The sequence below is a fragment of the Argopecten irradians genome, chromosome 16 (assembly GCF_041381155.1).
Source record: "Argopecten irradians isolate NY chromosome 16, Ai_NY, whole genome shotgun sequence".
Classification (NCBI taxonomy): domain Eukaryota; kingdom Metazoa; phylum Mollusca; class Bivalvia; order Pectinida; family Pectinidae; genus Argopecten; species Argopecten irradians.
In genome coordinates this window covers 12,317,006-12,344,206 of record NC_091149.1, presented here as the reverse complement: position 1 = coordinate 12,344,206, position 27,201 = coordinate 12,317,006, and the positions used below count along the sequence as shown (strand labels likewise).

At 36.7% G+C, this 27,201-nt stretch overlaps 1 protein-coding gene across 3 annotated transcripts in view; it reads right to left on the bottom strand.

The window, feature by feature from the left end:
• The window catches only part of LOC138310429 (uncharacterized), a 51,121-nt gene that overhangs the window by 21,701 nt on the left and 2,219 nt on the right, over positions 1-27,201 (bottom strand). For 2 of the 3 annotated variants that reach the window (XM_069251646.1, XM_069251648.1), the window contains exons 2-3: positions 14,192-14,307; positions 555-11,676 (exon numbers count right to left, since the gene is read on the bottom strand). In XM_069251646.1, coding sequence (XP_069107747.1) covers positions 555-11,676; positions 14,192-14,307 — 11,238 coding nt within the window. Of the gene's footprint in view, positions 1-554; positions 11,677-14,191; positions 14,308-20,968; positions 21,052-27,201 lie in introns of those variants that run through there. The other variant, XM_069251647.1, reaches the window with a different exon arrangement.

Genomic DNA, 27,201 nt, shown 5'->3' with positions numbered 1-27,201 from the left:
TATCTCTTCTAAATGTTCAAGCAATTCGAGGATGTGAAAAAGAATAAATATGACATGATGTGATGATATCGCACTAAGTTGCCTGAAAGTGAGGTGAAACCAAGTTGTAGTGAAAATGAGTTTATCTTTATCACAGTCCCATTGATTGTGCTGTAATCAGGTTTGACTTATTACAAATGGAACAGGTTTGTCAAGTTACAAATGTTCAAGATATTACAAATGTTAACACATTACATTTCAGTTACTTGAATTTCTATGTAGCTGGTTATTTTCACAAATAAAAAAAATCACAATTTTCATTTCAAGTGGAAAATTTATATTCAGATGAATCAATATTTCACAACCTGGCTTCAAGGGCATATTCAATTTACATATTTCTTTATTTCCTTTTCACAGATGAAATTTTTGCAACCATGTCAATACCTACAGAAATATATACATATATATATAACCCTACAAAAATAACCATTCACTGTTTAGCAGTTAAATTTTGTGAGTGGCTTATTTTCTAATCTAGCACTATACAGTGTACAGTATTTTAAACAGAATCTTACCTTTCTCCTAGGTAGATGTTGTCCTCTATACGGTCAAAGAGTGGCGGTTTATTTTCATCTACCTCCTCTACTTCTTCCTCTTTCTTCTCCTCTTTCACTTTAACCTCTGCAGGGGCTGCAGCTGCCTTGTCTCTCTCCTTCTCCTTTTCTTTCTTTTTACCCTCCTTTTTACTTGGCTTCTCGTTACTTGGTTTCTCAACCTTTTGGCCGACTGTAGGTGAAATAACTAGATCCGAAGATGGGTCCCAGGCATCATACTGTTCTTTCTTAACCTGAACATCACGCTTGGCTGGAGTTGTCTCCCTTTCCTCTTTTTGCTGACTGTCACTGTCAGAATTTTGTTCTGTTTTCTGGCCTGAGCCCTCTGATGAGGTAGATGTTGGAAGATTAGGGTCTCCAGGTGAAGATGGAGGAAGTAATGGTGTCTCTAACTCACTAAACCTGAGCCATCTAGACTTGACCTTGAAGGGTCGACTTGATGGCGGGGGAGACGTCATTGTCTGTTCCATCTCCTTACGGGCCTGAAGCTCCTGTTTAATGCCCAGCTTGATTGGTACACCATGTGGTACATTGATGGAGGATGGGAAGTCATTCACACTTGATGTAGGTTGTGCTGGGGAGGATGAACATTGGGGAGGAGTACTTTCCCCAGAGGACGTAGCTACCTCAGAAACTTTCTCTTCTGAGGATGTCGGGATGTCGGCATCTGGCATGACCATCTTAGAAAACAATTGAGATCTTGGTGATGACTTGGCAATCTTTTTGCGAGGCACTGGAGAAGTGGTAGAGGATGTTGCTGGTTCCTGAGTATCCTGCAGAAGGGGCTGACTTCGTGGAGCTTTCGGGAATGGTGCTGGTAACATTTTACCTGTAGAGGACACTACGGGTTTGAAATCAGAACTGTCCAAGGAAGATGTCACCTTATTACCAAACATTCGTTGTAGTGGTGCGGCAGTACCCTCCTTTCCTGCTATATGATGTGCAGTACTTGGTGCAGCCTGGATGAATGGTGAAGTAGAAACAGATGTGGCGTTGTACCTTACATCAGGAATGTTCGGTACCGGGGGAACCACTTCGTCTGGGTACAGCCTCTGTATAGGTGCTACTCCTTGTTGTCCAGCTGTGAGTGGTGGAATGGTTGAGGGTGGACCATTTGGAGGGTATGAAGTCCCTTGAGAGCTGTACATTTGCTGCTGAGGATCCATATAAGTTTGATTACCCATGCCTGGCTGTAGAGGAGACTGTTGCAGCATGGCTGATGGAGGTAGCTGTCCCGGTACGAGTGGAGTCATATTTAGGCCCATATCAACTGGCTGAGGGGCTTGACTCCCATGGGGCGGAATACTCTGCAGGCCTGTGGGCTGGCCTGGATGCAGCGCTGGAACTCCCGCAGCAGGAATTCCCTGAGGCTGGGGACCGTGGCTAGAAATTCCCTGGGGTGGGGGAACTGGAGTGGAGATCCCATGGGGTTGTGGTCCTTGACCACTAATTCCTTGAGGAGTAGGTCCTGTGAGTGGAACTTGCCCAGGAAACTGCTGAAAGCCATGTTGGTTGGGTAGCGCTGTCGGCTGAGGTGTCTGTGACTGGTACTGCCCTCCAAACATTTCTGCAGGTTGCTGCTGCAACTGGTGAATTGTGGGAGTTTGATTCGGGTACATTCCCTCACCTGTTGCACCTGTAACTACTCCATGCTGCTGATAATCAGGGTAATTATGATAAAATTCGGCTGCATTTGCTGCCGACATGGTAGTCGCAGTTGAGGTGCCTGTTGACGTCTTTTGGAAGAAAACGTTGTACATGCTTTGCACATAATCTGAAGACTGATTTGATGTTGGAATAGCATTATCTTTTCCCGTCAGTTTAGCTCCAAACTCTAACCATGAATTATCTCCCTTGTCCTTCTTTGACTTCATAGATTTATCTTCATGATCTTTCTCTTTTTCACGATCTCGCTTGTTGGATCTCTCCTCATCATAGTCTCTGTGAAATCTCTTGTCCCGGTCACGGCTATGTTCAAGACTACGATCACGTGAACGATCTCGACTGCGATCACGTGTGCGGTCCCGACTTCTATCTCGAGTATGATCTCGACTCCTGTCGCGTGTTCTATCCCTACTCCGGCTACGGTCCCGACTGTGTTTGCTTCTTCTCCTGTGATGCCGATCATCTCTTTCTCTATGCCTTCTACTTCTGTCTCTGTCCCGACTCCGATCTCTACTGCGACCCCTGCGGCGTTCTGGACTTCTATCTCTATCCCTACTTCTCTCAGGGGTTCTGTCACGTCGACTTCTGTTTGGTGTACGGTCTCGGTCCCTAGTTCTCTCCGGAGTTCGATCACGATCTCTGCTGCGATCTGGAGTATTATTCCTGTCTCTGCTTCTCTCCCTCATTCTGTTTCGTTCTCTTCTTCTTTCAGGAGTTCTATCACGATCTCCACTACGACTGCTACCTTGTCTATCATAGCGATCACGGTCATACTCATCATAGTCTCTGGAATGTTTGTATCTTTTATCAGACTTAGATCGATCTCGATCATCAAAATGTTCATTGTTCCAATCTCTGTCATCATACCATCTTTGTTCCTTCTCTGCATCTTGGCTTCCCTCCACTTCACTATAGCGATCATGCTCTCTTTTGCCTCTGTAACGATCAGTAAATCGCTCACCAAATTGATCTTTACCAGCTTGGAATTGATCAAAGTCTCTGTCTGTAAAGCGACCTATGTCAGAATCATGGGCTGACCCACTTCGTTGAACAGGTTCTCGACTACTCCAGCTGGTCTCCGCGGTAACATTTTGACTATTGTTTCCACCAGTTACAGCCATTGGTTTGGATACTGATTGTACTGGGATGTTTTCCGCAGATATACTGACAGGAGCCGGTACAGGAACTGGATCAGGCACACTACTTACGACAGTCTCAATGGCAGACCATCGCGACCGCGGCTTGGCTGGTTTGTCAGCAGCACATATGACCTGGATTTTATTAGTAGGTTCTTCGCTGAATCTGGTTATCACCGTACCAATGCCTCGATCTCCACTTTCTATGGATTTCTCCTCCACACTTTTGTCTCCTTCTGACTCCGACAGAATTTCTCCCTCCTCCATCACTTCCTTCTTGTCTTGTGACGGCAGCTCTGTGTCTGGTAGTGGTATGTTACATAGCACTTTATCAGTAAGCAGTGTACAACTTGAATTGTTGGTGTCTTCTTTTTCTTCGTCTTGAGCAAGCTCAATCACACCAGGATGATTTTGTGAGATGGAGACAGCTTCTAGTGTCTTTGATAGTTTGGGTTCAGATTTGGTAACAAGTTCCCTACCAATGAATGGGAGCTTTCTCGCCTTGATGGCGTCCTCTGAGATAATCTCCATTGGAATGCCTCCTGAGCTACTGATGATTGACTGGGGACGAACAACCGTTAAATCATTGGTTACCTCCCTTGATTTCTGGTCACTTTTAGTAGATACTTGTTGTTGAACTTGTACTTGAGGTGTCTTGTCACCCAAGGAGGGAACACACGGTGGCTTATCACTACCCCGTATAATTTGAGTGAGGGGATTTTTATCATTGGACGAGTCCAGTGTTTCTTTAATGGGACTTTCCATAATTGTTTTTATGTTCACAATTATTTTCTCAGCTTTACGTCCGATTGAAAAAGGTTTTATTACAACAGAATCTTTCTTTCTTTCTTCGGTAGGCTTTGACTCAGCGCTGGAGCTTGTAGGAAGATCGGCAATTTGAGATTGAGGTTTGTTCGTGACCTTTGCTTCAGAACTCACAGAGCTTGTAATGCTGACAGCAGCATTGTTGTTGGCGTTCAAATTATCTGTTGCCTGAACGTCACTCTCAGTTCTTCCTCTGATTTCACCAGGTAGTGTTATGTCTTTCAAACTACCAAACACTATTGCTTTACTCCCAGTGAAAGCCTTTGTTTTATCCATATTAGATACACTACTTTCACTTTCATGACCTCCTTTACTTTCACCAGGCAAAGCAATGTTTTTCAATTTTCCAAACTGAATTTCCTTATAAACTTTCAAATCCTTTGATTTGTCTGTTTTCGATGAACTAATTTCACTTTCCCAATGGCTTTTACTCATTTCATTTTCCCAACGGCTTTTACTTTCTCTGGGTAAAGAGATGTCTTTCAAACTACCAAATTTGATTTGCTTATTTGCTGTGATATCCTTTGTTTTGTCTATAATGGATACAGTACTGTCTTTTTCTTTATATCCTTTACTGGGTAATTGAATATCCTTTGAAATATGTAAGTTTGTTGCTGAGACTTCCTCAGCTTTGTCCGTGTGAGATTGCTTACTTTCAGGTAAAGAAATGGCTTTCACATTAACCAAATCAGTGTTCAAACCGAAAACCTCCTTTGTTGTGTCTGTATAAGGTATTGTACTTTCACTTTCCATATGTTTTCTATCTTCACCAGGTAAAGCAATGTCTATCAAACTACTTGATATTCTACTTTCATTTTCCATGTATATAGCACTATCTCCTTTGACAGTAGAGTTCTCACTATGACTAGAAATAGACAATTTTTCCTCAGCGGTTTTCTTTTCATGATCTTGCCCTAAACCTATATCACATTTTTCACGAGTTGTTAAAACCTCTAGCCGAGGTTCTGTTTCCATATCACTATCGTCGTCTAAGTCCATATCCTCGTTTTCGTAATTCGTTCCTTCATTGTCTATTACAGCCTTTGGAGGGGACGGCAGAGGAATGTTTTTGAAGGAGATTTCATCATCAACCTGTGTATGGTTCATATCCTGGAGCTCGGAGGAATCTGCCTTCCCCAAGAATTCTGACATCTGGTTTGATTCCACATTACCTGAATACGACAACTCTGGTTCAGTAGCTTCGGTCACCTGCACAGGTGCTTCTATGTGAATGGGTAATGCTTTTGAGTCTTCATCTGACAGCTGTAATACATGAACCGCTGGTCTGAAATCATTTCCTGTACGAAGATCACTCTCTGTAACATTACTTTCGGTAGTGACATCATTTCCTGTAATGCTACTTCCTGTTCCGACAGCGTTTTCATCACTTCCTGTACAAATACCGGTTCCTGTAATACTACTTCCTGTAATGGCACCACTTCCTGTACAAATACCAGTTCCTGTAATACTACTTCCTGTACTAGTACCACTATCTGTAACATTACTTCCAATATCACTTTGAGTAACATAACTTCCTGTACTTACATCATGTCCTGTGACATTACTTTCGGTGTTGAAATCACTTCCTGTAGCGACGTTTTCAGAGAAGTCACTTCCAATATCACTAGCTGTTCTACTTTCATTTGATGTATCATCACTTTTTGAGGACCTCCTCCAGGATCGTTGACGAACAACTGATTCAGGTTTACTCACTGAATCAGCTTCTCGTAAATCCTTGACCTTTGATCTTGTTCTTATACCTTTCACCTCGATTTTAATGCCGGTCTTTTTTGTTTCACTATCATCGGATTGTACTTTGACACTTTCCTTTTCACTATTGTCCAAACTATCACCTTTAGATACGTTGTGCTCCTCCTCAGAGCGAGGTTTGAGTTCAACTGTGTCAGTCTTGCTGACTGAGTCTGTTTTGGCAACAGCACTATCAGACTTATTGACCGAGCTAATTTTTGGTTCAGTAGAACTCTCGGAGTTGTCTTCCTCCTCCCAAGTTGATACTGATTTGAGCGGTACAGTCACTTTTGGCAGACCAAATTTGATTGGCTGTCTTTTTTCAGAGTCATCATCTGCCAGTGCAGACGGTGTTTTCAACACTCTTCCTCTTAACCTCCGTCCAAAACTCAAACTTATTTTTCCAGATGTTTCTTTACTGTCTTTCACTTTCTCATCTTTCACTTCAGAATTATCAGAATTTTTCTCTGCTTGAAGTTTTTCCATTGCAGCTCGTAATTTTTCATTTTTGACACCTATGAATTTTTTGTTCGTTTCCTCAATCTTTGCAGCCTCGGACAAGGCTGGTTTATCAACAGGCATATCCATCTCTGACGAACTGTCAATCTCCATATCTACTGGATCCTGTGGTGGAGGTGGGAGTGGATCAACAGGTTCTGTATGTTTAGTAGTGTCCTGAGGTTTAGATGGCTCTGGTGGAAGAACAATAGAATCCAAGTCAACTACTGGTGGAGGTATAACTCTGAGTTCAGGCTTCTCTGACGGTACTTTTTGTTTCTCCACAGGTTTTTCTCCCTTCTTGTCTGGACTATGAGAGTCACTAAATATACGGATCTTAATGCCTTCTCCAGGGAGAGCGATGCTTGAGAGATCAACTGATATAGGACTAGATAGTTTTTTATCTGTGTGGAACTCCTTAGGAGATATGATATTTTGTTCTTCCTTTTCATGATCAGATGATGATCCTGAGCGGTTTCTTTGACGACGACTTCTCTTTGAAGATCGAGTTTCTCTACTACTATCCCTCGAGTCATCAACAGAGCGTTGTGAACGTGTTTTTCTCCTTCCTGTATTTCCTGCCTCGTTATTCTCCGTTCGTTTATCTGTGCTTTGATCCTCAGACACCTCATTATCATCACGACTCCTCAATCTCCGTGACCGTGTCATACGACCAGCTTCTGGTGTGACAGGCTCATTAGAGACTTTCTCTTCTTTAGACATTCTCTTTGATCGCCTGCTCTCCCTTGGACTGGTCTCCTGAGAATCAGATGTGTATGATCTTCGTGATCTCAGTGACCTTCGTCCTGATTCAGAGTCAACTTCCTGTTGTTTTTTCACTGGTGTTTCTCCTGTAACTTCATCACTCTTGTCCACAGTTTTAACAGGTAGGACTGAATCAATGGAGTATTTTTCAGATTCTTTTGCAGATTTTAAGTTGTCTTCAACTACTGGTGTTATAGCTGGGTCCTTGTTCATTTCAGATGTTTCAGAAACAGCTGATTTTGAATCTGTTTCATTGAGAAACTTTTCAAAGTCTTCATATGCCTGAATGATTTTGTTACTAACATTGGGAGGCATAGTTTCCTTGTTCACAGATTCCTTATCCAAATCATTACCTTGCGGTCCATCCACCACAGGTAAAGTTTGATCATTGTTCATATTACCATTTTCCCCTATGTTAGCACTTGGTATCTTCCCTGTTTCTATGGCAACCGTCTTGTTGTCACCTACACTTGGTATGTTTATGCTGTCTCGTGACAGCTTACCAATATTAAAATCGATGTCGACTAGTTTGACGTTTGTAGTCTCACTTTCATCAGAAGTCTTAACTGCTCTCTTTGTCCTGGTTTTGACAGAATCCTTTTGCAATTTAGAATCACTATCAGAATCGTCTCCCGAGTCATATTGAACTAGAGGTCGCAATGCTGAACTATCACTGGGGACAGGAGATTTACTTTTTGGGGAATCGTATGTCGAAACTAATGGCGATACTCCCTTCATTGGTGAATCGTACATTACTAATGGTTCAACTTCCTTCATTGGCGAATCATAGGAAACTAAAGGTTCAATTTTCTTCACTGGAGAATCATATGAAACTAAAGGATTTTTCAAAGAATTTTCATCTTCATCCTTTTTGTTTTTCTCTCCAGGACTCCAGCGTGATTGCCTCCGAGATTCGTTGGTTTCTGGTGATGCGTGATGTCTCCTGGAACTCCTTCGTCTAGGTTCATCCCTATCCGGAGATATCATTCGATCTTTTTCTTTTTTCCTTCCTTGAATAATTAGTAAATCCTTTTCATCATGCTTTTGTCGAGATTCTTCTGTCCTTCTCCTTTTGTCTTTATCAGAGTCTTCTGATCTAGCAGAAACATTTTGCAAGTCCCGATCACGATCTAACGAATGTCTGCGAAGTCTTTCCACATCAAAGTCTTTTTTATCCTTAACACCTTTTTGATGGACGCTTTCTCCTTCCAAGCTATCTTCTTCATCCCATTTACTTTTCATCTCGGAAGGTATTTCAAGGTTCAAAGACCTTTCCTGAATCTCATTTTTATCTTTCAACTCCTCTGATTTTCCTCTCATTTCTCTCGAAGTTTCCCTACTTTGTCTGTTTCTTGACATATATAATTTTCTTTCATCCTCAATTTCTTCCGACTTTTCCCTTTTCTTTCTTTCTGTTTTCTGTAGAATATTTCCATGAGAAGAGTATTTATTATCATCGTCATCAATGATATCAGATATATGCATCTTTTTGTCCTCAGACTTTTCTCGTGTAGTTCTCAATTTGCTTTTGTTTTTGGATTTCTCCTCATCCCTATCTTTAGAATCGCTCAATTGTCTGGATTTCAAATTCTCACTGTTTGAACCCTTTCTTTGCCTTTCTTCGGGAGATAAAGATCTTGTATCTTTGGAGACTTTACTTTTCCGGTTGTATGAATCCTTAACTGACTTTGATTCTGGCGATAATGACCTATCTTTTGTGGATTTCCTGCTTTCCTTCTTTGATTTTGATTCTGGCGATACCGACCTATCATGATCTTTGGAATTACTTTTTCGACTATGTGATTCCTTCACTACTTTTGAATCTGGTGATATTGACCGTTTATCTTCTTCTCTGGTTTTACTTCTGTAGGAATCCTGTCTGGTCCCTGGTGATGAAGACCTTTCACGATCTTTTGAAGATCTAATTTTTCGGTTATGAGAATCCTTCATGGAAGTTAATTCTGGAGATATTGATCTATTGTGGCGTTGCGTACTCTTACTTTTCTGGACCTCAGATTTATCTGGTAGAACCCCTGGTGACCTTGACCTTGATTTTTCAAGATGTCCTCTAGATCTATTTTTCCTGTTTTGCTTCACTGTATCGGGAGATCCCTCTTCATCTGATGAATGCCGTCGTCTCCTAAATCTACTTTTCCAGTGAGTAGATTCAGGTGACCTTGAACGTCCACGATAATCTCGGCTTTTTCGTCTTGAGTCTGAATTGCTTGTTTTTCTATCTGCATCAGGAGACACTGTCCTTTTGCCAAGATCTTTTGAACCTGAACTTCGTCCAGACAGATCTTTAGATTTAGGAGATACTGATTGGTCTTGATTGTCATGTGATCTTTGGTTTGACCTTGCTTCCTTTGACTTGTCTAAAGATTCTTTGATGTCAGACGTCTCTCTTGTCGTGTAGCCTAATTCAGCATCTTTGTCACTCGGATTTAATTCTTTCTGGGATGAATTTTGCTCTGAAATAGTTGCTTTCTCTTTCATAGATGGCATTACTGCAGCATTTTTATGAACATCTGATGAATCCTCTACTTTTACCTCATCTTCTTCATCTCCAATCGACATCCTGGACTTTAAAGGGTTTGACTGACTGGTAAGTTTAGCACTGTTCTTCAGTGCGAATTGAATACGGCTTCCTGATGAAAGAGAAACTTTAGACTTCGGACCAATCCCAGGCTTCAATCCACTCTTCAAATCAATAACACTTTTCTTTCTCTGTGCTACACCACCTTCAGTTTCTTGACTTTGTGATTCGGCCTTCTTTTTCAGTTGAAACTTTTCTAAGAGTTTCATGGCTGTTGACTTGATTGGATCTAAAGGAGGTAAGGTTTTAGTGTTTGAGGTATCTGTAGGATTTTCTTCAGAAGGCTTCTGTGGCTCTGATACATTGTCCTCCACAGAAGCTTGTGTTACATCAGCTGTGATCCGACTAGGCTCTACAGCTGGTACACAAGTCCTGTTGTCTGTTGATGACATGTCTACTTCTGTTGCAGGCGGATATATTGATTCTTTAAGCATAGATGAGGGAGATGGCACTGGTGCCACATGTGGTGACTGTGGTATTGGTGGTGCCACTTGATGAGGTTGAACCGGTAAAAGTGGTTGTATTTGTGGAAATGGTGTCAGTAAATGAGACAGCTGAGCAGATGGTTGATGTGGCAATGATGGCGGTAGTGTTGTTGGTTGCTGTTGCAACAGAGGCTGTGATGTTGTTGGTTGCTGTGGCAACAGCATCTGTGGTGTTGTTGGTTGCTGTGGCAACAGTGGCTGTGGTGTTGTTGGATGCTGTGGCAACAGTGGCTGTGGTGTTGTTGGTTGCTGTGGCAACAGTGGCTGTTGTGTTGTTGGTTGCTGTGGTAATGGTGGCTGTGCTGTAGCTGGTTCTGTTGGCAGCGTCGGTTGTGGTATCATTGATTCTGGTAGTGGAGGAATTGGTTGTGTCTGAGGTGGTGGTGGTAGTGGTGGAAGTGGGGCTGATGAATTTTGAGGTGGAGGTGGCATTGGAATATGGTCTAGTGCATCTGGTACATCATTCTCAGTGGTGGCCTCTGTAGGTGGCTGTTTTGGAGCTTTGGACAATCCCTTCAGAAGTTCCTCCTGTTGTTTAGCAAAATCTGGCAATTCAAAATCTGGTGGCAAAGGTGGCATTCCTTGACTGAAGTCTGGCTTAATGGGATCTCCAAACTGCTGAGGAGGTGGTGGCGGCGGTGGTGGGGGTATTCCTGAATTATTATCATATCCAATCATCTGTTCCTGGTGCGGCATCGGTATATCACCATGAAACCCTGGATATTGTTCTCTGTGAGGAAGTCCATAATGCCCAGGACCCTCTCCTGGACCAAAGTGCCCTGGACCCTCTCCTGGACCAAAGTGCCCTGGACCATCTCCCGGACCAAAGTGCCCCGGACCATCCCCAGGACTAAATGGTGGTTTCCCCCTTCGTTGTGCCAGCCTCATTTGCATAGGTCCATCACCCAATAATGGTGGTCTTGGGCCTCCAATGTTGTGAGGTGGGCCACCCATGTTGTTCTGAACATCAGAATCAAAATCCTGATACAAAGACCCGGCAAACTCGATACTATCTTCATGTGGATTGAAATGTGATGGATGCTGAAACCTGCCGCCATGTCCTGGAAAGTTTGGACCTCCAAATGACTGCTGCATGTTCATAAAATCACCATCATTCCGACCTCTATTGCCTCGACCCCAGCCACCTCGCTGAACAAATGGACGTTGCCGTGGAGAGCGGCTCCTTGAACCAAACTGACCTCCCTGCCAGGGAGGCCATTGACCATCAAACTCCATGATGTCCTCTTCATTTGGGAGCGGTAATGCTGCATCTTCATCAGGAAACAGCGGCGGCGGCTCGAGATCAATATCGAATTGATTAGCTTCTGACTTCTTCTTTTTCTTCTTCTTTTTCTTTTTGCCACCTGAAACATATCAAATCATTGCAGGATTTAAACAAAGAGCAGCATAATAATGCACAAAATATATTTCTACACTAAAGAGGAGCTTACATATCATTAACAGATCAATCTACTTGAGTGTAAAAAAGTGTAATTAGAATTAGACTTGTAATTCTGCTCCACTTCGATGATCCAATACAGGATTTAACAATACTCTGTTTGGGGTCACCTCAGCATGACCCCTACAGTTAGCCAATCAGCTTGTCTCGTATGAAATCTTCGGTGTGGTTGATTCTATCAGAAGTATATATAGTATGTCCCAAGATTCTAGGACAGGTGTCATGCTGAGGTGGCCTTGGACAGGGAATTCATTGTTAGATCTTGTATTAGAGCGTAACTTTAATTGGTTTAAGATAGTTTTACCTGACAGGAGCATTAAAAGATGTGTCAGGTTCAACAATGAATTCTGTGTACCACAACAAAACCCATGACCAGCGGTCAGTACCCAACAATATGTGTAATGTTTTTTAAAAAAGTCTTTGTACCCTGACAAAAAACACCAGCTAGTACCTGACAACATGCCCCACATGGGATTATAACTTGAAATTTAGAGGTGGAAGGTATTTGGTAATTTGTCTGGACATTTTAACCATTGGCCATTGCAACCTTGACAGTTACAGCACAGGGATAGATTCTATTAGAGAAAGTGTTTTGTTTTAACTTTTCTATTTTTGAGGTCGCCAATATAATAAGAGCTAATACGAAATATTAGCAGGTAAAACCTAGAGTAAACTAATTAATTTAAGCATGGTAATAAAACTAATTAGAATATAACATAGGACTGTAACACAATAATTCAAACAATGGATATTCTCCGCTCAATTTTACAGTATCATACATCATTCTGTAAAACTAGAAAATTTAGTGCACAATTCATTTTAGTGCAATAATCTATTAGCCCTCAATTAAAGTGTATGCTAAAATTGTTATGCTTTAATAAACTATTTCTTAACTATGTATAATATGCATGTCAAACACATGTTTGTTAGTTGTAGTATGCCTTGTTACAAATGATCAGTAATGATCAGTGGGTGTTAGTTACCCCATGGGGTGCCCCACTGTAGAGTTTAATAAGTTTAGAGTTTAAATTTTGAGTGTTTTTAATCTGCTGACAGTGCTACTGAAACCATGAAGTAGAGGTCTTATATTAATATCTGTACTACGTTAAATATTCTTGACGTTTTAATGTCCATCAAATTATGACAGATCAGACACTTCTAAGTAAATGCATCAACTGATTAATTAACTGTTCAAAAAGTGGGAATTTGAATACTCACTCAAGTGCTAAATTTAAACTGCACAAGAGGTATTATATTCCTGTAACGCTATAATTGTAATGCACCAAACCAAAAATATATTAATTATGAAATATTAAATTATGAAAAATAAGTTATCTGCCCTGGCACAAATGAAATGTATTGTTTTCTATTTTTAAGTATGTGCCAGGTTAAGGTGGAGGAAAGCCACCAGCCTATGACATTGAAGATAAAATTAATTTCAAGATGAGAGTCATTCATTTCCTTATCTTAACACTGACCATGCTTTAAATTCACCGGGTCAAAAATATAAATCAGAACACATGGTACCGGTATATTTTACAGAGCATATTCACGGGGTTAATATTTCATGGTGCCTTTTAAAGATGCTCCACGCTGTCAAATGGTATTTTTTCACTATCAAAAGCAGGAGTAGATGATGTAGTATTTTTCTTCAGTGACTAAACTTACTTACTTTACACCATTACTACTATTGAAAAGTTTGAGCTTTAAATTTTACTTCAAGTTAAAAATATGAAAAATAATTAATTGCATCCCGAAAAAAATCTGTGGCACTTTATTCTATATGGAATGGACTATTGATTGTGCATGCACCAAAGTCAAAATAAATTATTTTATGTTATTTTTTGTGTTAATTATACCTTTATATACACGATTATTTCACAAATTATTGTTCAAATAATTAATATCATTTATGCTCTGTCGGCGGTGGAGCATCTTTAATTTTACAGAGGTTAAATTTTGATACAGTAATTTCTGTAACTCTTTAATCTATTGTTCTTAGGTACATCTATGAATTTCTGAATATTTTTCTTGTGTTTAGAATTCACAAGTTTAAGTGAAAATGTGAATATCGTGAAAATACAAAAAATACCCAAAACACAGTAGTAATTCATGGTAAGATTTTAGAGTAAAGTTAACCGAGAAAAGACTTGCATCTGATATTACACAAACCTAGTTCGTCTTATTCAGTCTTTGCAAATTACAGAGTTAGCTCCCTTGTGGGTAGGTAACGATTGTTAAATGTCATTATTTTGAGAGCCCAATTCACAATGTTTTCTCTGAAAAGTATGACTTTTACGCTTGCAAACACATGATGTCACAATCAATATCTACCCGCATGGGCAGTTAACTCTGTAATGTCCAAATACAGCATAATATGACCTTAAATAGAACTTTCAACACCACTGAATATTACTCACTAGATTTGGGAAAGTGTTCCTCTGGAATATCGAAGTTAATGTCTTCTACAACTTGATTCTGAACGGTGTCTGATGGCTCAGTTGTCTTGTCTGTACTTCCTCCAGCAACATCATCCCTGCAACGATAACAACATGTAATGTTATAAGATATTTACTGAATTTGACAAGGTTTTCATCAAATACATATATAAATGCTATATTATATGTTATTTGACCTACATGCATATTATGTACATACAAGCTAGATCATGATCATGGCCTGAAATAAACAAAATATGTTCTTAGAGGGTTAATATCAAGCTAAGGAATAACACACCAATACATGGGTACTGTATACATATATATATATCAATTATGAACCTATGTTGAGGTCAATATGATGTTATATTGGCAAGAAGAATAAATGATACATAGGGCGTAGCCAGAGGTCATTATTTGAAATTCTACTAGGGCAATATAACACCATATGGCCTGAAACAAAGGTCCTTAATTTTTATATTGGATGTGTTAATTATTTTAAATGTTTGCTTTGTGTATAGTAACATAGAAATGCATGGAGAATGGCTCGACTACATCTTCCCAAAGAACTTGACGTCTGGGTATTGTGACGTCATGATCAAAATATCTACTTGGGAGCAACGTCATAATACGGAATATTGACTCAGTGTTTCTAAAAATGGAAACATCAAGTCAATATGCTTTCTAAAATGGAAACATTGAGTCGATATGCTAAATATGGCCCTCCACGTGACAGCTAAGTGTATCAGCCAATGAGAGTGGTTGAAAATCAGAGCATATCTAATATATTTTTGTAATATAGGAAATAGTTTATTTATTTTTGCTGCAAGAATTCATATAGGAATATTGAAGTAAATTTGAGGTAAATCGAAGGGACTTGTGCAAGTCTAATATCCTGATACACCTGTATTCTTGAAATATTTATTTACTGTAGTAGATGCATCAAATAGCTTTTATGGGTTTTATTAGCTTAATGTCCTATTAACAGCCAAGGTCATGTAAGGACATGACAAGAAAAGACGGACAATCCGGAGAAAAACCACCAACCAGCTGTCAGTACCTGGCAACTGCCCCACTTGAGATTCGCACTCGCGACCCAGAGGTGGAGGGCTTGTGGCCATGGTAATATGTTGAGACATCTTAACCACTCGGCTACCGTGGCAAATAAAATGAGAAGGGCGTGTATGGTGATCCTTAGAAACTGTTCAACAAATGACATAATCTATAATCAAATTAACTGAATGGGTTTTTTTTTACATATTTACATTTCACTGCTGTTCCACTATGTAACCTTACTAAACGCAGTTGGCAGTCATATAGAATATGAACTTCAATTGCTTATTATAATGTCATTGTCATTGTGACGTCATAATTGTCACGCCAGCCATCATGAAAAAAGGCTGTTCAAATGGCTGATCCATCCTTGACGATAACGAATGATAAATTCATTATAGATGCAAAATCCCTTGTTATTTCATCATAAAATTGTAACCAAATGTAAGTATGAGCATTGAACATGTTTCAGTTGGTATTCATAGTCAATATGAATGCCAACTGTAAAGAGGCAAATCCAACATTAGCGCTTCATTGACTTTGCCTCTGTACAGTTGACATTCATATTGGCTATGAATGCCAACTGAAAGACCTTAAATGCTTAAATGTGTATTATATATCATTTTTTATCCACATTTACACTAAAACCACTATGATTCAAAATCTGACGAATCGAATCTCTCGCTGACTTCTTGCTTGGTACCGAATTATTCACTTTATAACATTACTAACAAACCTATATATTAGCTAAAGTTTCATGAATCAAAGTTTTCAATGTATAATCTGTGCTCATTCTATGGATAGCATTTTGTGCATTTTGCTAATGGCAGACAATAATTGCTAAAATGAAAATAATCATTTTAGCATTTTTTGCTAAGTTATTTTTTTGACCGAGGAAAGAAAATGTATTTATTTATGATTTCATTGTTTTGGTCCATTCTAAATACCTGAGCTATCAAAGCCATATGATTCAATATAGACTTTGTCATTCCAACTCCAAGTGTTACAATGAAAGATGGCCTGGTAATGGCCTTGAGAATTAGGGAGGAATATGTGGAAAAGTATGGAAATATCTTTATCATTTTCTTTTAGCAATTAAAAGCATTGCAAATTGTGCCCTATGCACAATTGTTTTATTCATATTTTTAGATTTTTTAAAGGACAAAAAAGTAACTTTGTCAGGCACAAGGTGCATTCTGCTAAAAACATTTCAAGACAAATGAAAGGTTTTGGCAACTAATGCTAAGGTGTTTTCTAATCTAGAGTTACCAGTGATAATCAAACTTTCGAATGTCCATTTGTAGTAGAATCATAGGTAATTGACACCTGATAGATAAACCATCTTGTAATAATGAGATAACTATCTTGTGTATAACAAGATAGGATAAATCTATCAAGTGTCAATTACCTCTGATTATACTACAACTGACAGATTAAAGCCACATATTATTGTTCCTATTTTGAAGCTATCTTAAGATATATATGCATTTGAAAGTGATTCATAATAAAAGGTTATACAATGTACTGATACAGTAATTTTTTAATTCTAATAATTATCTTTTTAATACAAAAACAAAGGCATGTCTTAGCTTTAATTTTTTCACATGAATTTTCACATGAATTTCACATGAATTGTATGTGAAAATGTTCATGTGAATTTCACATGACATTCATGTTATATTCACTTTAATGCTCTGGTTCACATGAAATTCATGTGGTAACATTCATTTGAAGAAATATTGCCTGTATACTGCAGCAGTACATGGCCTTTACTATAGTCTGTATAGACCTTACTACAGTGTAGTTGTCCTGAATCCAGTCTATACACTAGTGACCTAGTTCATGGTTGGTAGCTGTATAGCTAGAAGGATTGATAACAGGTCTGGCTCAGTGAGTAAACAGCTACCAGCTAGCTGACAATGCAGCCATGATCATACAGTCTGTAAAGATGAAAGCTACATGGGATTTCATTTCCCTTTCCTTAACACAACTGCTATACTTTTTCACATGAGGAATACATGTGATCTTTGTCAGTTTGTGATGTAAGTTTTGGTGAAAAGACATAGTGCACATGATTACAGATATATATGATTAATAATTTCTATTTTCTAGACTACAAATTAGTATATACCTCTAAAGGAAATATTACCAATGCACTTTTTTTTATAAAATTCAATAATTGAATAAATCTGGAAACCAATGGCAACATCAGGAGATAAATCAGGTAACCAATGGCAACATCAGGAGATAAATCAGGTAACCAATGGTAACATCAGGAGATAAATCAGGTAACCAACCGTAACATCAGGAGATAAATCAGGTAACTAACCGGAAACATCAGGAGATAAATCAGGTAACAAGTAACATCAGGAGATAAATCAGGTAACCAAGGTAACATCAGGAGATAAATCAGGTAACCAATGGTAACATCAGGAGATAAATCAGGTAACCAATGGTAACATCAGGAGATAAATCAGGTAACAATGGTAACCATCAGGAGATAAATCAGGTAACCAATGGTAACATCAGGAGATAAATCAGGTAACCAATGGTAACATCAGGAGATAAATCAGGTAACCAATGGTAACATCAGGAGATAAATCAGGTAACCAACCGTAACATCAGGAGATAAATCAGGTAACCAATGGTAACATCAGGAGATAAATCAGGTAACCAATGGTAACATCAGGAGATAAATCAGGTAACCAACGGTAACATCAGGAGATAAATCAGGTAACCAATGGTAACATCAGGAGATAAATCAGGTAACAGAGTAAACAATGGTAACATCAGGAGATAATCAGGTAACAAGTAACATCAGAGATAATAGGTAACATCATCAGGAGATAAATCAGGTAACTAATGTAACATCGGAGATAAATCAGGTAACTATGTACATCAGGAGATAAATCAGGTAACAGTGGTAACATAGAGATAATAAGTATAATGTTATATAATATGTAATGTTATTACAGTCAGTGAGTCTATGAAATGCATTTCTTTTTTCATTGGTCAGAATTATAGCGAATTTAATTAAAAACAAGAAAATCAAATAAGGGATTTCTAATTTTTGAAATTTTGCTTTAAGGTTTACATTATTCAATCATTTTACAAACAAAGCAATGTGTGAAATCGCAAAATATATAAATATTCCCAAAATACAAGTGCTGAACTGTCATGTGATTATGATACAATGATACCATCATTTGATGGTCACTACGTAACTCATTTTGACCTTAACAGTTTTCATCATAATACCACAATTATATCATAAATTGCACTACACATAGTGTATGTATCACACTACACAATATTGTTGTATTAACAGTTTCTGCCATTCCTCAAAGCTATGATCTGACAGCATTTCATTTTATCTCCATGGCAACAGATCACATGTTGGTGGTCGCCATGGTAACGACAGCTGGTGGCTGGTGGCCGGTGCCTGGAGTACAGATCAACCCCACTCACTATTGTATTTATTGACTTAGCTATGTCAGGGAATGGCTGATAATAGTTTCTCAATGACAGTTAGCCAATATAACAAAACTGTAATGTTTTCAATTAATGTTTTTATCTAATGGACAGCTGGCACAAATTGTAACATGTTTAATTGATGCTCACAACGACAGCTACCAAATTATAAACTTGTAATATTTACCATTGATAATGAAGTACAGATAGTTTTCCTTGTGATATATGCTCAAGTCAAACATCAAGTGTTCACCATGATTTGTAATAAAATGTACCTCATTATACACAAATGATAAAAGTGATGGTTAATTTTAAATCTTTTAACTTAAAATATCAAACATTCAATAACCTTTTCAGTATGGTAATATATAGATGAACCCTTCATGTCAGTATTTTATCTTGTAGTTCAAAATCACTATAATTTTTAACTCAATCATCCCTAAAATTTCATAATGGACTTATCGAGACATTGGTTTAGAAGAGTCTAAATGTGTCTTTGAGAATGAATAAGTTCATAATAGAATTTTATAACTGTAAAGCTAACGCTAGCCTGAATTGAAAGAAATCTAAATTACATTTTAAGTTCAATACATTATATATATATGCAAATTATCAAAACAACTTCCTTTTCGAATTTAAATATCCTTAGTTATATAACTTTTATTACAAGCCTGATGACCCTATTCAAGATGTCACTTTACTAATAATTAATTAGTTACATCCTTATAACAGCTTCATTTATTTAGCAATAATTAATTTTTATTTGTTTTTCATACTAAATCAAACACTCTAGATTGGCAGATTCTTTTTCTTCATATACTATGAAGAAAAAATCCTATAATGGGCCGAAAATCTGACGTAAGCATGACGTCACAATAGAGATGTCGACGTTGCGTATTGATTTAGAAAAAAGAATTCATTAGAAGATCAATAGAATGGTACGTTTAAACATTTTTTTATGTTATCAAGTAGTCTATAAAAGTAATTATAAGCATTGATGTTACTATTTTTTTAACTTCATGGAGGTATGAAATAAATTTTTTGTTTACAAACTATTGTGAGAATCCTCTACGCGGATTCACACAGTTTGTAAACAAAATTTCTTTCATACCTCCATGAAGTTAAAAAAAAGTAACATCAATGCTTAATTGAAACAACATTGGAATTGGGAATCTCATATATATATATATATACATTTGTATATAATATTTTTTTATCTTATATCATCATCAAACATCCACTGAAGACCAGCGGCAGCTGGGAAAGCGCTAGGGATTGCAGATTTGTCTTAATATTTATTTTAATTCCATCACAAGGATATTTTACATTTATTTATTCTATTTTATGTTATATCACTTTTTCTATAGTAACCTCATTAACAATAATACTTGCCTTAGTGACCTATCGGAGTCGAAAATGTCAGATTTACTAATAATACATTTTGGTCTGTGTATTCTGTATTTTCATATTACAGAGTTATCTGCTCTTGCAGGTAGATATTGTATCGTAGCATCATGTATTTGTAAGCTTAATGCCACCGATTAGTCAACTTTACTCCTATAAACTAATGACATTATATTCAATACCTACAAAAGGGTAGATAACTATGTAAATACGGAATGCAGACCACCTGATTATCAAGACCATTTTGTTTTGTGCCGTAGAGGTATAGCCTTTGTAGACAGGTTGGACTCTACTTTGATCAAGGGCATCAAACAAATGATATCTGGTTGGACCACTTCACCATTTACTACAACGGGTTCAAAGGTCAAATATTGAACAACAAAAGGGTTACAATCTGAAGATCAAAGGTTACATAGGGCTGCTACAGGAAAAGGTTAAAGGGTAAATAAAAGATCTGTTACTGGTACAGGTCAAAGGTTACACAGGGTCGTTAGAGGAAAAGGTTTATGGGTAGAGGGTAATTTGTTACTGGTATAGGTCAAAGGTTACACAGGGACGTTAGAGGAAAAGGTTTATAGGTAGAGGGTAACTTGTTTCTGGTATAGGTCAAAGATTGAACTAGAAGAATGTTACTGATAGTTTAGACAGAAAATTATACAGGACGTTTAGATGTTAAAGTATAACCAAAGGACTATTATAGGTAAAAGTCAATGGGTCAACTACATCACAAACATTTCTGCTTGTGGGGGTATGGGTGAGGGTGGAGGGGAGGGTTGGGTTTGGTGACAACGTTAACACTGTCATGCAGAAAAGAAGGGCCAACTTTCAAACCTTGTCTCAGAATCTCCACTCTCTGACATTTCCTAACGAGGGATAGGTAGTATACAGCTTCAGTATATATAAAATCTTGCTACCTAAAAAATACAACAAGCACCACAACCATGTTAGAACATTAAGTAGCTATATAGATACACAAGATGCTCCACGTCAAAGCACAACAGGCATTCGGCTCTTAAAACATACATATTGAGTTTTTATTCCACCTGATTTTTATATGGTAGGGTGGATATCATATGACAATATCAGTGTCTGAAAGTGACTGTGAATTTTCCATAGACAATTGGTCTACAGAGAAAGAAAATTCTATGGCCCCAGCCATTTTATCATAGACATGTTATATCATCACATACATGTATTGTCTTAAAAATGAAAGGACCATAAGATTAATTGTAATGCTTTTAAGGGTTTTATAATACTAAAGCAACAAAAACCAATGGAAATTGCTAAATTTACAGATTTTTCATAATGAATTTTATTATCTATCCTTGTCAAGCATTAAACTAAATATAGATCAAAATCAGAATTTGTCGATGGATGCAGAAGAAAAGAATCTTATGTCAAAATTGCATAGCCAATTGTTCCAACATGATAAGATTTTAAATAGACCGACCAGATTTTCTATAGCCTCCGGCCATCTGGCCACCTTTTATCTCAAACACTGCAATATACTCCAAAAGTGTCTAGCCATGTGATATGATATAAATTCAAATTTGGTTAGGGTTTATGTGCCGTATTCGACCTAATAAGCGTCCATGTCCCTATTAGCACCCCTCTCCTTTTTGAGGCCTCATTTCAATTGTCAGGCGTAAGACCAAAACTATCAAAACTGTACAGGTTTGCAGTAATTTTTATCTTATTATGCACCTTTGCATTTTTTCAATTTTAATACCCTGGGTGCTTATAAGGTTGAAAACATTAAGTGTGTATGCTATTGTCAAATCTAAATAATCAGAGTACATACAAAATATGGAAAATCAAAAATATTAAAATTAAATAAAAATACTGTTTTCATAGAAATCATCATTGCCTAAAACCTCACAAAGATATTTTTAAAAATCTTAATTGTTGAAAATTACCAAATAATAAGTGTTTATAATTTAATGAAAGTTTCAATATTATTAAATAAGAGAAGAACATGTACACCGCATCAGAAAAAGCCAAGCAGTACATTATATTTGACCTCAAACATGTTTGTAAAACACTAGTGTACTGGTTAATGTTGACTTGAACCACCAATACATAGTAATTTAATTTTGAAAACCACTATAAGTCCATAAATCATTTTTAACAAAACTAAGTGATGATTAATTCATTAGGAATATTGATGTTTAGAACATACGAATATTGAACTTTTGCTGCCAGAAGTAGATTTATTTAGCTCCCAACATGCGGTTAAATCTACACAAAGCAGTAAACATTTGTTCATCTCATTGAAAATATTGTAAAGATTGAAAAGCAAAGTTTCGGAAGACAGGGAAGAAATGAAAAATACTTCCAACAATGACAACAGCACAACTCGCAGCAGAGCAAACAAAGTAGCACGGCAACCAGAACAAGGTCCTCCTAACAAATCAATACAAATGTAAAATTCATGGTGACCTGCGGGTGGAGGCAGAACTCCATACTCCCACAATTCTGCTGGATAAACATATAGCTGACATTTTTTACAGTGACATTTATTTAGAATTTTTTCCTTTCTAAACTCATACATTACTGTGCAACGTGAATATTTTTCCGAGTCCTTAAATTCGTGATTTGCACACATAAAAATTTCACGGTGTTATTATTTTCACGATAGATACACTTTTAGAATTTTAACAATTAAGTTCATACATGTACAAAATATTTCATGTGGGGAAATTTTCGTGATCAAGCAAACTTCACGTAATTAGCGTAAATTTCACTCTCGCATAAATGTCCACATTAAATGATTTGGCTTCATATCCAGCCTGGGTCATTTAAAGTGAGTTCTGTATATATATATACAGTGTTTTGTATACATATGTGCCAATGTTTGTATATCTTGGGAGTCTGCAGTAATAGTCAAAGCATTTTATAGTGGTATCTCCCTGAAACATACAGCCCTGGAGTACATCAGCATATTACAAATAGCTTGATAGAGTCTCCATAAAAGACTGCTTTCTCAATATATAGAACATCTAAATTGCATAGTGTGTGGTTTATTTTGCAGCATTAAAAATTATACAGAATAATTTTTTACATAAATAAGTTCAAAATTTTAACAAAAACTGAATTTGGAGATAATCTAAGAAAGCCTGAGGACTAAACAGCTACATGTTACCATGGTAACCAATCAATCAATACTGTTGTGCATGACCTCCAAAACATCTGTGTCAGTCGTAATGGCAGGATCCACCCTTTGTTATCAATACAAATTACAAATAAAATCAATAGAATTCATTCAATCACTGTTGAGGATCAAAAAACAAAACTAACAACATCTGGGACAATCCAACCTAGCTATTTATAATTAAGGATTAATTCGAATTCATGAACTATAACATAATAACCCTCTTGATTAATTTTATGTGTATCTTAGCTTGTCTTAGCTATATCTATATATATATATATAGTAGGACTATATGATAACATAAATATTGATATATATATTTGTATCATAGCTTATATTGATAATCTTTTAAGAAAACTATTTAAGGGTTTTTCAGAAAACCGAAAACACTATATTTGATATTGGCAGTGCCAGTTTAAAGTAGATACATGTATATAGAGAAGTAATATATTCATAATTTAATACTCATGTAGTCAGACATTTCCAAGTGGTTAAGATATCCCGACATAATTCCACAATGCAAGCCTCCAATGCAAATCCAGTTCAAATCCCATGTTTGCCTTTTTCCAGGTAATAACCGCTGGTCGGAGGTTGTTCTCCACCTATAGCTATAAGGCACTGGCTGTTATATTAGGACGGTAAACTAACCTAGCTGTAACAATAGTTTCAATATTATAAAGATCCTTGGACACAATATTAACTTTATTTCAAATTGTTGTATATACATTCCAGCCTTGATTTTTTTTTGTACATATATGTTTACTAGTACAGATATCTTTTTTAATTTCTTACTTTTAACAGATAATAATATTGTTCTTAATTTATTCTTACCTATATTGTAACATTCTCAAATGTTTCATTCTTTCAAGAAACTAAATAAAATGTGTGTCTTTAAATTAAAGAATTTCTAAAACATTTACAGTGTAACTTCCGAAAACCGAACCTTCTCCAAACCGATCACCTCTAGAAACCGAACATGGATGTCATGTACGGAATGAATTCCTCTTTATTAATAGTATATAAAACTTCCCAAAACCGATCCCTCCCAATTCCGAATACCAGACCGATTTTGAGATCGGAATAGTCAAATGTAACTAAAATACACTTCTGAAAACCGGCCTTACCTGAGCGACACCGATAGATTGCATAGTCAGTATTACAGAATATTAATTTTCGAATAACAGATATGGGTTTAGAGATATAAAAACAATGTTACTGATTACTATTGATGGATTCCACTATCTGGCCTGGTGATTGTGACATCTTTTATTTAGATCAGCAGTATTTTGGTTCTTATGACAAGCTAAAAATGTTAACAACTTTCTGATTTTATATAGAAAGACAAAGTTGTACCGCAGCAATATCTCCCTTTCCAGAAATGAGGTGATAATAGAAAACTTGCCCAAACCAGTGTAAACCTATCTATAATGAGTGTATAAGGATAAAACCTGAACTAAACTTTATCACTGGAGTATCATTATGTGTATACAACTATATAAGCCTCAGAATATCAATCAATACTCTGTACTGCTGCAACATCACACAAAACTTCAGAATAGGTGTTACACAGATCTTAATAGACCTCCACTTCACCATAAAATGATTCAAATATAGATCTTTTTACATTATCACTCCATTTCATAGAGGATTTGAACATTCCATTAGGGGTCCTGTTCTGGTGACCTTTAAGGCTTATATACTTCCCACATACTTCAGGTATATATTTGCTATCTGGAAATATTAACAGAAAACAACTTACATGAAGGATACTTCCTACATAATTCAGGTATATATTTGCTATAGATCTGGAAATATTAACAGAAAACAAATTACATGAAGGCACAAAGTATTGTAATTAGGGAGAAAAGACCAGTACGTATACCAGAGAAACAAAACAACAGTGATTTTTCAGGGTATTTTGGGAAAAAAAGTTTTTGACACAAATTGGGAATTTTTAATCGTGAAAAGAGCCGTTTTAGGGAAAAGTTACCCATTTCTGCACATGGCTGTTATATATAGGTAATTAAATATTGTAAACTGTTTTATTTGATGTTACATGCTGTTTTTACATGGACCTGTATTGCATCAACCAAACAAACTTTTATCAGGACAGCTTTTTTTTTCCTCAGCAATTCGATTTGGGAATTTTTCATTGCTGTTGGGAAAATATAGGGGGTTAAGTATTGAGAATAGGGTCGTTTCTGACCCCAGTTATATAAGGAGAAAAATCACTGAACAATGCTGCTGTGTGTAATGTTGGTAAGAAATTTAAAGATGCTCCACCGCTGACAAATGGTATTTTTTCACTATCAAAAACAGAAGCAGACGATTTAATGTTTTTCTTCAGTTACAAAAGTTACTTACTTTAAACTATTACCACCTTTGAAAAGTTTGAGCTTCTAATTTCACTTCAAGTTAAAAATATCAAAAAATAATTAATTGCATCCCGAAAAAATTCAATGACACTATATCCTATATGGAATGAAGTACTGATTACGCATGCACCAAATGCAAAACAAATTATTTTATATTATTTTTTGCGTTAACTAGACATATATATACACGATTAAACACCAATTATTGTTCAAATGATGAATACCCTTTATACTCTGTCGGCGGTGGAGCATCTTTAAATTATCTTCAAGATTCTGAACTGAAGACAATGATTTGATTGAGGGTTACCAGAAAATGGCCTCTAATGCCAGATACTGTATGAAATGGGTCTGTAATCAGATTGCCATAAAATGATTCATAAATTCCATATTAGTATAAAATCATTTAAGTCAAGAATGTACTCAGAATTTGCAGACAATATTTCTTTTTTCCTAATATTCCTACATGTAAATATCAATCTCAAAAAGAAGTATTTATATACCCTATAACCAGCTGCTTATACAGGATTCCCTAGAAGCATGTTTTTCTGATGTAGGTAAGAATGTTTGCACCGTATCCAATATCCCGCTCATATAGCTAGGATTCCTGATGCATGTATTTTTCTACCCATAATCTATAGATTTATGATATTTGTACATCCAATTACTCCCTTAAGGATTTTCATAACTAAGACTCAATAACTCATCACAGTATTTTTTAAATTTCATAGATGAAATTTACCTTGTTGACTTTGTCAATCTAAAATATATCCTGAGCCAAGATCTCAAATAAGGGGAGATAATCATTTTATCAAAAATGATAATTTACCAGGTAGTAGTTATAATCAGTCTAGATATAAATGAACCTATAATAAAAAAAAACACACTTTTAAATCAAGATTTTTTTTAGTTATGAACCTAACAAACCAAATTATCTGTTAAAATTTTATGTATATAAACACAAAATTACTAGAACAGCTGAAGTGTATACATATTGTATTGTGGACAGTGATATAATCAATATCACAAATTCAATTCATATATGATTGAGAAACATATAACTAAAATTCTATTAAATATCTAAACAAGATTCTGAGCTGTAAATGTATGACATTAGTAAAAAGTATTAACTGTAATCAAATTACCGGTACACTGACAGAATTTTTTAAAAAGCAACCAATTTGACCATCTCCTTTGTCAACAGTATTGCTCTATACAGCTAACATTACATTCAGCAAGGGAGACAACTACACCATCTTCGCTATGGGCATTATATGTAGACTGTATATATATATATATATATTTGAGGATAAACAAAGCATTTGAAATTGTTGTCCAACAGACAAATACATGTGTGTAATATTACCAAACAAACAATCCTTCTTGATTATTCTTATAAATCTTAAAGATTGTCGATGGAATTTAAGAATTCTTGTGTAATGTCTGAAAACTCTGAGTGAATGTAAACAAATTATACCTTATCTGAGCATGATCATATCTGATACACCAAATGAAAAACACACCAAATTGTCTAAGGCGTC